This window comes from Chiloscyllium punctatum, chromosome 38 (assembly GCF_047496795.1).
Source record: "Chiloscyllium punctatum isolate Juve2018m chromosome 38, sChiPun1.3, whole genome shotgun sequence".
Taxonomy (NCBI): Eukaryota; Metazoa; Chordata; class Chondrichthyes; order Orectolobiformes; family Hemiscylliidae; genus Chiloscyllium; species Chiloscyllium punctatum.
The window spans coordinates 63,534,142-63,546,218 of record NC_092776.1 but is presented as its reverse complement, the minus strand read 5'-3'; the positions used below and the strand labels follow the sequence as shown (position 1 = coordinate 63,546,218).

Here is a 12,077-nt window from a genome sequence, read left to right as displayed (position 1 = left end):
GGGGGGAGCAGGGAATCTCTGGAGTATCCTTAGGGGAGATTTCTGGGGAGGCAGGTATATGATACCTCCTCCAGCAGGGTTACTGCTCAGGCCTGAGCATAAGACAAGAGAGGGAATATGTTGTGAAATGACAGTAAAGGTTTGGGTGTGTTAATAATAGTGGTGGTAATGGGAGAGCTGTGCAGCACAATGAATTGGTTGCCATATCTAACCATCACCATATGACAGATCGCAGTTTCCTTCCACAAGGGCAAGGATTACCTGCAGATGAGGGCATTCCATCCTCCACCGTGACCTCTCTGGTGTGGGACACTGTCTCCGTCAGCACGGTGAGGGATTGAGAGAGATGTAAGTGACTGGGAGAGATGTCAATGTTGGTGCAGGTGGAGAAGGAAATGTGTTGTATCAGTGAATGGAGAACACAAAGGGTAGGAAGGGTTGGAATCTGGGGACATGGGGTGGGTACGAAGAAGTGTAACTAATGGAAGATGTATGCAATAGTAGGAGAGGCAGATTAGGAGCCATGGTGGGAGGTGAGAGCATTGGCAGATGAGGAGTGCATGAGAGGGAACAGAGTGGAAATGGGTGGCAACCTTCCAGAGTTCATTTACCTTCTTCCTCACATCGCTGGGCATTCCTCCAGACTGTGGACACCACACTGACCTAGGTGCCAGCCTCAGGTTGGCAGGTTCTGGTGCCATGGTCACTTCTGGCATTCCTGAGGAAGGAGGATGGCTATCCTGCCCACCAGCCTATCCACCCCTGTCAGCAAAGTGGGGTGCCAACATGCCTCTATCAGCCAGCCTTACCACAATGTTCACTAGCCTACAGCTGTGAATAGGAGAAAGTGAGGACTGCAGATGCTGGAGATCAGAGCTGAAAATGTGTTGCTGGAAAAGCGCAGCAGGTCAGGCAGCATCCAAGGAGCAGGAGAATCAACGTTTTGGGTATTCCTGAAGAAGGGTTCATGCCTGAAACGTCAATTCTCCTGCTCCTTGGATGTTGCCTGACCTGCTGCGCTTTTCCAGGAACACATTTACAGCTGTGAATGGCTATTCCTGGCTGACAATGTTTGACTGGTAAGAGGTCAGTAGAGTATTGACCATGCTCAAGTCTCTATTCAAATTGTACCTCATAGTTCCCTATGTGATTCTGTTATTGGACAACTTTTGCTATATAATTCCCACTTTGCTAAGAATGACCCTGGAAACAATTTAAAGATTATCAGTCAGGCTCAAAGAATGATTCATTTCATGTGGTAGAAGCTGTGTTGAATTATTTTTGCCTGTTCTTTACACAGTGTTCTCCAAACCCTGCACCTTTTTGGTTGAGTAAAGGACGATGGAGTTGATGCAGTGTGGTGCTGGAAAAGCACAGCAGGTCATCATCAGGATAAAGGATCCTGCCCGAAATCTCGTCTCTCCTGCTCCTCAGATGCTGCCTGACCTGCTGTGCTTTTTCCAGTGCCACACTGCATTGACTCTGACTCTCCGCCATTTGCAATCCTCACTATCTCCTAAAGGCCTAGGGAGACTGCCAGTCCTGGATGTAAATTTTCATAGCAATGTCTTGAACACTGAGACTTGTCCTGCCTGGTTTGATTTTAATCATTTAACTACAACAGTTGATAGATGCTGTTTCATTTCTGTGGCAAGAGTAACCCAGCAAATATCAGCACTCTTTTGTGTCATACAAATCATTGTTTCACTTCTAATGTTGGTGTTTTTTCATTTCAGTCCAGATGAGGGCAAGATGAAAATATCCTACTTCAAGTCTCTTTATAGTAATGTTTAAGTCATGTATGACTGAACAATTTTATATATTAATGAATCAGATGATGGGTCTGAGTATAACATATTCAAATTTATTGACAATACAAAATTAATTAAGGAATATAGAACATAGAAACATAGAAAATAGGAACAGATCACTCAACCCTTCAAACCTGCTATGGCTAGTCATCTAACCCAGTACCCTATTCCCAGTTTGCGCCCATACTCTGTGTTCCTTTTACTTTGAAGATCAGTACCTAAAACCTTCTTGAAGACCATTAATGTTTTGGCCTCAACTGCTTTTTGTTGCACAGAACTCCAAAGGCTCACCGCTCTGTGTGTAAAGAAATTTCTCCTCATTTCACAGATTTATCAGAGTAAATGATGAGGAAGAGAATATAAAAAGGGGTTGAGTAGGGTAAAGGTGTGTGGCTAGAATACAGTGTGCAGTCAGTGGTATGAATAGTAAAGTAAAAATCATTGAATGGTGAGACTGAGAAATGTAATCAGAGTGAATGGGAATCCTGTGCATGAACATGAAAGTTAATATGCAGGTGCTGGAAGAAATTTGTTACAGAGCAAGTGATGTATAAGAGTAGTCTTCCCACAATTTCCACCATTTTGGTGTGGTCACAATCAGGGTGTTGGACACAGTTTTGGTTTCTTTTCTGAACAAAGTATATATTTGCCCTGGAGAGAGTGTAGCAACAACTGAAAGCAAAGCATAAAAGCAAAGTTCTGCAAATGCTCAAAATATAACACTCAACAAGTCTGGCAGCATTTTAACAGAATTAACATTCCACGTTGAACTCTTTCGAAAGAAGAATCGTATTCCACTTGAAGTGTTAACTCTGTTTCTGTTTTATTTCTTTTATTTTGTAATGACCACATATTTTTATTTTCCTTTATGTTTGTGGGCTAAAATAGAAAAAGGACCATTTTAAAATCAAGGCTGTGGAAGGAAATGCTGCAAAAAATGTTACTGGAAATCATTGAGAGTCATGGTTATAGTGCTGATTTGTAAGCAATAAGGGAGGAGTGATAAGACAACATGGCACTGGGGTTTGTGTGCAGAGTGAGATTCAGCATGCTGATCATTTTGTGTGGTTGTGACTGCCAGAAATCCTCAGCTTGACAATTCTCTGACTGGCTCCGGGCAAATGAACAGCTTGAACTTTTACAATAGAGAGACAAAATAGAATCATAGAATCCCTAGATTGTGGAAACAGTCCTTTTGGCCCAACAAGTCCACATTGACGCTCTGAACAGCAACCCACCCAGACCCAATCCCCTGCATTACCCCGACTAATACACGTAATCTGCACATCCCTGAAAACTGTGGGCAATTTAGCATGGCCAATTCACCTATTCTGCACAACTTTGGATTGTGGGAGGAAACTGGAGCATCCAGAGGAAACCCACGCAGTCATAAGGAGAATGTGCAAACTCCACACAGAGAGAGATTGGAGAACAGAAGTTCTTGGGAAGCAAAGGGAAAATCTCAGTAAATCCTGTAGGCTGGTGTTTTCCTCATGTTTTAGCCTTCACCCATGTACATAAACATTTTTTTGCTTCTCTGTAGGTATATGTAAGGATTTTAAATGGAGGTTAAAGATTGAACAAGTAACATTAAATTTGATAGTTAATTGTCTTGTTTCCTTGTGGCTAGGATTTTTGTATTTCTAATAAGCAGTAGTTCATCAAAAAGGTAACTTTGAGATGTTGAGTACCTTGCTAAATCATCAATTTTTGTGGCAAACCTAGGAATAGTGGGGCTAGATTCTAACAATCCTTTTGTCTGTGTTTCTGGTAAGGCCAGCATTTGTTCCCCATCTCTAATCGAGTTTGATCTGAATGGTATGCAAGAACTATTTCAGAGGACAGTTAAGAACCAGAATCTTGCTGTGAGTCTGCAATAACATGCAGGCCAAACCAGGTTAAGACCGCAGATTTCCTTCTGGGCACATCCACGGGTCTTTCACGATAGCAGATTATGGTTTCATGGTATCATTACTGAGACTAGCTTTATATTCCAGATTTATTTATTGGATTCAAATTCCACCCACTGCCATGGTGGGTGGTGAACTAAATAGATATGCTCAGACTTTTGATTTACCAATCCAGTGATGTTACCACTAAGCCACTGTTTTGAACTTCACAGATACTGCCAGACATGTTGATTATTTCCAGTATTTTTGTTCATATTTCACAAGATTAATTCCTGAGATACGGGATTATTACTGAGTCGTCTCGGCCTATGTTCCCTGGAATGTTGAATAATAGGAGGTAATCTGACTGAACTGTATAAAATCCTTGAAAAGCTAGAGTAAATGCTGAGATCGGTGGTCCAGAACGTGGAGTGACAGTCTCAGAATGCAGGGTGAGCCATTTTTTTGGAACAAGATAAGGTGAAATTTCTTCACTGAAAGGATTGTGATTCTGTGAAACTCTCTGCCAAGAAAGCAGAGGACAGTGGAGGAATGTCAGGTTGAAGTTGAAGATCAGCCATGTTCTTAATGACGTAGGTCTTTCATTCAGCAGTGATAACATTGAGATGGCCACTGAGTGTGATTAATTGTGTGGCCTTAGGTTATTTCTGCTGTCCTTTAATCCTACTCTAAGATCACACTAACCTACGTACCTTTCATTGTACTAACATCCATGTGCCTATCCAAGAGTTGTATAAATGTCCCTGATGTATGTGACGCTACTACAACTGCCGGCAGTGCATTGCATGCACCCCCCACTCTCTGTGGAAAGAGCCTACCTCTGACATCTCCCCTAAACCTTCCTCCAATCACCTGAAAAAAAAGTCCCCTTGTGATATACATTTCTGCCATGGGAAAAAATCTCTGGCTATGCCTTGCAACATCTAGTACACCTCCATTAAGTCACCTCTCATTCTTCTTTACTCCAATGAGAAAAGCCCTAGTTCCTTCTTCACAAGACATGCCGTTAGGTCCAGGCAGTATCCTGGTAAATCTCCTCTGCACCCTCTCTAAAGTTTCCATACCTTTCCTATAATTAGGCGACCAGAACTGAACACAATATTCCAAGTGTTGTCTAACCAGGGCTTTATAGATCTGCAGCATAACCTCACGGCTCTTAAACCCAATCCCCCTGCTAATGAAAGCCAACACATCAAATACCTTCTTAACAATCCTATCAACTGGGTGGCAACTTTGACGTATCTATAGACATGGACCCAAAGATCCCTCTGTTCCTCTACACTGTCGAGGATCCTGCCTTTAACTCTGTAATCTGCATTAAAATTCAACCTTCCAAAGTGAATCCCTTCACACTTTTCCAGGTTGAACTCCATCTGCGACTTATCAGCCCAGTTCTGCTTCTTGTCAATGTCCCGTTGCAACCACCAATAGCCCTCCATACCATTCACAACTCTACCGACCTTCACATCATCTGCAAATTTACTAACCCATCTTTCCACTTCTTCATCCAAATTATTTATAAAAATTACAAAGAGCAGAAGTCCCTGAACAGATTCCTCCAGAACACCACTGCACACTGAGCTCCAGGCTGAATACTTTCCATCGACTAGCATCCTCTGTCTTCTATAGGCCAGCCAATTCTGTACCCAGACAGCCAAATTTCCCTGTATCCTTAAGCCTCCTTACATTCTGAATGAGCCTATCATGGGGAACCTTATCAAATGCCTTGTTAAAATTCATATATACCATATCCATTGCTCTACCTTCATCAATGTGTTTTGTCACATCTCCAAAGAATTCAATCAGGTTTGTAAGGCATGACCTGCCCCTCACAAGGCCATGCTAGCTTTTTTAATCAAGGTATGCTTTTCCAAATAATCATAAATCCTTTCTCTCAGAGTCCTCTCCAATAATTTGCCCACCACTGATGTAAGACTGACTGGTCTGTAATTCCCAGGATTATCTCTATTCCCTTTCTTGAACATTTGCCACCCTCCAACCATTTGGCACTACTCCAGTGGACAGTGAGGATGCAAAGATCATTGCCAAAGGCACAGAAATCTCTTCCCTCACTTCATGTAGTAACATAGGGTATATCCCATCTGGCCTAGGGGATTTGTCTATCCTTATGTTTTTCAAAGTTTTTAGCACATCCTCCTTCCAAAATATCAACCTGTTCTGTCAGTCTGTTTCACGCTGTCCTCAGAAACATCAAGCGCCTCTCAGCAGTGAATACTGAAGCAAAGTATTCATTAAGAACCTCCCCTACTTCCTCTGACTCCAGGCACAAGTTCCCTCCTTTATTCCTGATCGGCCCTACCCTCACACTGGCCATCCTCTTGTTCCAAATATAAGTGTAGAATATGAGAGTTTTCCTTAATCCTACTGGCTAAAGCTTTTTCATGCCTTTCTAAACTCTCCTAAGTCCATTCTTCAGTTCCTTCCTGGCTACCTTGTAACCCTCTAAAGTCCTGTCTGATCCTTGCCTCCTCAACCTTAAGGTCCTGCCACTTTGCCTTATCAACTGCCTATCCATCCTCACAGACTTTCTGCACACTGTACCTGCCTGTTCACCAGCTACCCCATCCTCTGATCTGTAGTGCTGGTTCCCATCCCCCTGCCAAACTAGTTTAAACCCTCCTGAAGACCTCTAGCAAACCTCCCGCCCAGGATATTGTTGGATATTGTTGCCCCTCCAGTTCAGGTGGAACCCATCCTTTTTGTATAGGTCACATCTTCCCCAGAAGGCATCCCAATGATCCATATATCTGAGGCCCTTCCTCCCAAACCAGCTCGGCAACCGCATGTTCATCTGCACTCACTCTCTATTCCTAGTCTCACTAGACACTGGCAACGATAACCATCCTAAGATTTCTACTCTGCTCATTTTGCCTTCTAGCTTCCAACCTAACTCCCTATATTCTTTTTTCAGGTCCTCCTCCTACCTATGTTATTGGTACCGATATGTACCATGACTTCTGGCTGATCTCCCTCCCCCTTAAGTATCCTGTAGAACTCGATCTGAGACATCCCTGACCCTGGCACCCTGGAGGCAACATCTGGGAGTCTCACTCACGACCACAGAATCTTCTATCTCTGCCTATCATGATTGAACCTCCAATCACTATCACTCTTCTATTCTCCCCTTCCCTTCTGAGCCACAGAGCCAGGCTCTAGCATTCCCTGTAGGTGCCTGACCTGACATTATCCAAAGCGGTATACTTATCATTGAGGGATACAGCCACAGGCATTCCCTGCACCATTTGCCTATTCCCTTTCCCTGTCCTGACGGTCACCCGCCTACGTTTATCCTGTAACTAAGGTTTGACTACCTCCCTACAACTCCTCTCTATCACCCCCTCAGCCACCCGAATGATCTGAAGATCATCCAGGACCAGCTCCATTTCCCTAAGGTGGCCTGTGAGGAACTGAACTTCTCACAGGTGAAGCCAGCAGGGACACTAATGGTGACCCTTACCTCCCACATTTTGCCAAGGAGCATGCAACTGCTCTAGCCTCCATTTCCTCTGTTTTAAAATGCTTAGAGAGGTTGAATAAATGAGAAAAAAGTTTAAAAAGCTTTACCTAACCAAGCCTCCACAGACTGCCTTTTCTTTTGATTAGAGGAGGAGGATAGGTGGGAGACACTACACGTGTAATGTTTAGCCACAGCCAAATATATCTGTTCACATACATAGCAATCCCCGTGTTCATGTCCACTCCTGTTGAGCCTACACATGAGGTAAGAGGAATATTTACCTTCCCAGCAGCCCCCGGTCCTCGCTCTCACCGTTCCCAGTGCTGCTGCAAATGGAGGCCGCTGATGCCACGAGGTAAGCAGTGCGATGAGTAGAAGTAGGGAGGAGAAGGAGTAGACAGTCCTCCTCCTCTTCCAATGGCACAAGCTCACATAATTCCCCTTCAGGTCAACAAGCTTGTTGTGAGCTTATAAAGTTTTTAAAGCTTTTTAAAAACAAGAATTCTAATGTTAAAACATAGAACATAGAACAGTACAGCACAGAACAGGCCCTTCAGCCCACGATGTTGTGCTGACCACTGATTCTCATGTATGCACCCTCAAGTTTCTGTGACCATATGAATGTCCAGCAGTCTCTTAAATGTCCCCAATGACTTTGCTTCCACAACTGCTGCTGGCAACGCATTCCATGCTCTCACAACTCTGTGTAAAGAACCCGCCTCTGACATCCCCTCTATACTTTCCTCCAACCAGCTTAAAACTATGACCCCTCATGTTAGCCATTTCTGCCCTGGGAAATAGTCTCTGGCTATCGACTCTATCTATGCCTCTCATTATCTTGTATACCTCAATTAGGTCCCCTCTCCTCCTCCTTTTCTCCAATGAAAGAACTCCGAGCTCAGTCAACCTCTCTTCATAAGATAAGCCCTCCAGTCCAGGCAGCATCCTGGTAAACCTCCTCTGAACCCTCTCCAAAGCATCCACATCTTTCGTATAATAGGGCGACCAGAACTGGATGCATGAACTTTTAATCACTTGTTTGTGAAAAGTAATTTCTGATTTTTTAAACACTTTTCTTGTGTTTATATGTTAAGAGGTTAGACAGAGCAAGATTTATTGCAACATTTGTAAAAGGATTTGGAAGTCTAAATGCTATGAGGTTGTTTCCCCAATTTGAGAATCTAGAACACAGACATAGCCTGAGTATAAATGCTGACCATTTTGGACTGAATTGAGTAGGGATGTCTCAGTTCAATAAGGTATGAACCTTAGAAATTCTTGAACCCAGGAATATAAGTAACCCAGCAATATGCTCCCAGTGTACATGGATTGTGCAGAAAAATGGAGTTGAACTTGCAGGTCAGTCATGAATGGTGGAGTAGACTGGACCAATCTGTACGGTCCATTCCTGCTCCTATTGTTCTTAATAGTCGCCAACACAAATCTATTTTTCGAATGGTTCGATGATTATTGGTCTAGGCCCTTAGAGAACAGTCATTTGTGCTGCTCCCATATCTTAAATTCCACATCTTCAGCAGGTGAGGAAGTGACAAAAGGAGAGAAAGATAATTTTTGACTCCATGTTATGAACTTCTTCTCTGGTTTATTTGTCGTTCAACAGGAACTGGCTGTAATCTCTGCTACATGGAAGAAATGAAGAAAATAGAAACAGTGAAAGGAAGTGAAGGGAGGATGTGTATCAACACTGAGTGGGGAGCATTTGGTGATGACGGATGCTTAGATTTCATCAGAACTACCTTTGACAAATTGGTGGACATCAATTCATTAAATATGGGACATCAAAAGTTAGTTAATGTATAATATAGAATTGCTTTTTAATACACATTTCTTCTTTTCCTCAGCTAAAGTTACTCACCATTATCAGATTGTGAATGGTCGATGTCTTTTACCAGTGGCAGAATTTGTCATCAGGATATATTAGACATTGCATGAAGCCAAGCCATATGCACCTTCCATTATGGATGGTGATTATGAGCATGAAGTGAGGCCTAGGACACTGAGGCCACACACTTAAACAACTTGGCATTGGCCAGGAATCGAAATTGAGATTTTAGTACCATAGAATAGCAAAGGAGGAGACCACTCAGTCCTACATGCCTGTGTCAGTTCTTGTAAGAATGAGTTTTTTAATAAGTCTGACATTCAGCTCCCCAACCCCCAGCCCTCAGTCTGCTTTTCTCCCCTTTTCACATATTTATCCTATCCTTTTCTCACCAGTCTCTCAGGTAGTGCACTCAACCTTGCTACTTAAAACTATCTTTCTTCTATTCTCATCTGATCATTTTGTAAATTATTTTAAAGCTGTGCCCTATCTGTAAGGGTGGTAGAGACAGAAATCCTCATAACATTTAAGATATATTCAGATACCAAAACATTCAAAGCTGAACACCAAGTGTTGGAAAATGGGAATAAAATACTTAGTTGCTTGCTTTAGTCCAGTGCAGACGCGATAGTGCAGAGGGCCTTTTTCTGTGCTGTAGATCTCTTTAACTCCTTGGTCTACTAAACCACCATCAGTAAAATGTTTTATTTATTAATGTTAAAACCAACTAAAAAAATCATAATATGATTAGAGCACAGAAGGAGGCCATTTGGCCCTTTGTGTCAGTGCTTGGTCTTTGAAGGGGAAATGCACTTCTCATGCAAAACCTCCATCAATTTAGATAAACACAATTTGCCCCTGGAAGATTTGTGTTGTCTTTCCTTAATGGACTCTTATTTTCCTCAGTGACAGTTCTTTTTGTTCTGAATTATAATTTCTTAAAACCTCTCCACCACTCAGACTAAATTGACTGGCCTGCAGTTGCTCAGTTTATCTTGACACACATTTTTGAACAGGGGTGAAACATTTGCAACTCTCCAGCCTTCTGGCACCAACCTATATTAAAGGAGGATTTGAAGATTATGGCTAGCACCTCCATAATTTTCTCTTTTACTTTTTCTGTAAGCTTTGGATGCACCTTATCTGGTCCTAGAGTGTTATCAGACAGTCTTTTTAAACTTTTATCAATTTTAAATCATGGAAATCTCAACTCCCTCCTCCTTTACTATGACTAACGCAATATTTTCTTCCTTAGTTAAGACAGATGCAAAGTACTCAGTATGTCACAATGTCCCTCTTCCAAGTATTTAGATACATACAAAGACTTTTTAGTTCCTTTTCATGTTCATGTTCATTACCAGTTTCTTCTCATACTCGCTCCTTGCTTCTCGGATTTATTGAGCTCATGTTGTGTAAAGTGGAGGCAGGAAATTCTCTGATGCCTGTTTGGGGGCAATTCTCATTATAGTGATGCTGAAGGGAGCACCTCATAGGCTGCTGCTCTCTTAATACTGCGGAGGCAGTCTCTGTAGAAGACTGAGACTCCACAGACAACCATTTTGATTTTGAATATAATTATTGTTATGGAAGAAATAAATTTAACAAAAATACAGTTTAGAATACTGGATTCTGAACTTCTTTAAACCACTCAAACTCTTGCATGAAACTCTCTTTTATTTACTAGATATGAAAAGATGATCAGTGGGATGTACCTGGGTGAAATTGTGCGCAACATACTGATTAACTTCACAAAACAAGGACTTTTGTTCAGAGGTCTCATGTCGCACAGTCTAAAGACCAAAGGCATTTTTCAAACCAAGTATTTGTCTCAGATAGAAAGGTAAGGAAAGATGGTGGGGTATGCAACTATATTGTATTTAAATATTGAGAAACATAGAGTTTTTAACATTATGTATTAAGTACATTCCTAAGGTAAATGTACCTAGAACTTATCATATCACAGTACTTCAAAGGCAATGAATATATCTATTAAAATTCTTACTTTTCTTTATATTCCTAGCTAGCTTTCTCAGTCTAATTTTTATGGATTTCTGAAATATCCCCTAAAATGTCAGATACTGAACCTCTATTGACTTATCTTTAAACTTGCTAGTTTGCTTTTGCTCCCGCTGCTTTCAAGATCTCATAATTGCCCATAATTAAATTTAAGTCATACAGTCACTCTTCTCTCCTTAAAACTAAATGAGAAATTCATTCTTATTACTGCTCTACTTAAAGGTGTTTTGTTATGAGATCATTAATTAATCCTATCTCATTCACAATACCAGATGTAGTATAAACTCCTCTCTGGTTAGTTCCATAACAACTATGCTGGAAACATACTATGATCTCCTGATATAAGCCCTGTTTGTTCATTTGATTTTTCCTGTTTATGAATAGACTAAATCTGCCATGAATATTGCGATGCCTTTAAAGTGATCTTCTCATTACTTAGAGACATCTAGCATGAGAAAAGACCTTCGGCCCATTTCATCCATGTTGACCAGATATCCTAAATTAATCCAGTCCTATTTACCAGCATTTGGCCCATATCCCTCTAAACCCTTCCGATTTATATACCCATCCAGATGCCTTTTAAATGTTGTAATTGTACCAGCCTCCACCAATTCATCTGGCAGCTCATTCCATATACACATCACGCTCTACCTGAAGAAATTGTCCATTATGTCTCTTTTAAAACTTTCCCCTTATGTTAAACCTATGACATCTAGTTTGGGACACCTCTACCCTGGGGAAAAGACCTTGACTATTCAACCTATCCATGCCTCTCATGGTTTTATAGGTCACCCCTCAGCCTCCAATGCCCCAATTAGCCAAGCCTATTCAGCATCTCCCTATAGCTCAAAATCTCCAACCCTGGCAATATCCTTGTAGATATTTTCTGAAACCTCTCAAGTTTAACAACATGTTTTCTATAGCAGGGAGACCAGAGTTGAATGCAGTATTTTAAAAGTGGCCTAACCAAAGTCCTGTATAGTTGCAACATGACCTCCCAACTCCTATACTCAGTGCAC

At 41.7% G+C, this 12,077-nt stretch overlaps 1 protein-coding gene across 1 annotated transcript in view; it reads left to right on the top strand.

Annotated features, from left to right (window-relative positions):
• Positions 1 to 12,077, top strand: part of LOC140463675 (hexokinase-1-like) — a 158,532-nt gene that overhangs the window by 120,894 nt on the left and 25,561 nt on the right. Inside the window, exons 14-15 of the mRNA XM_072558016.1 lie at positions 8,821 to 9,004; positions 10,727 to 10,882. Coding sequence (XP_072414117.1) covers positions 8,821 to 9,004; positions 10,727 to 10,882 — 340 coding nt within the window. The remainder of the gene's footprint in view (positions 1 to 8,820; positions 9,005 to 10,726; positions 10,883 to 12,077) is intronic.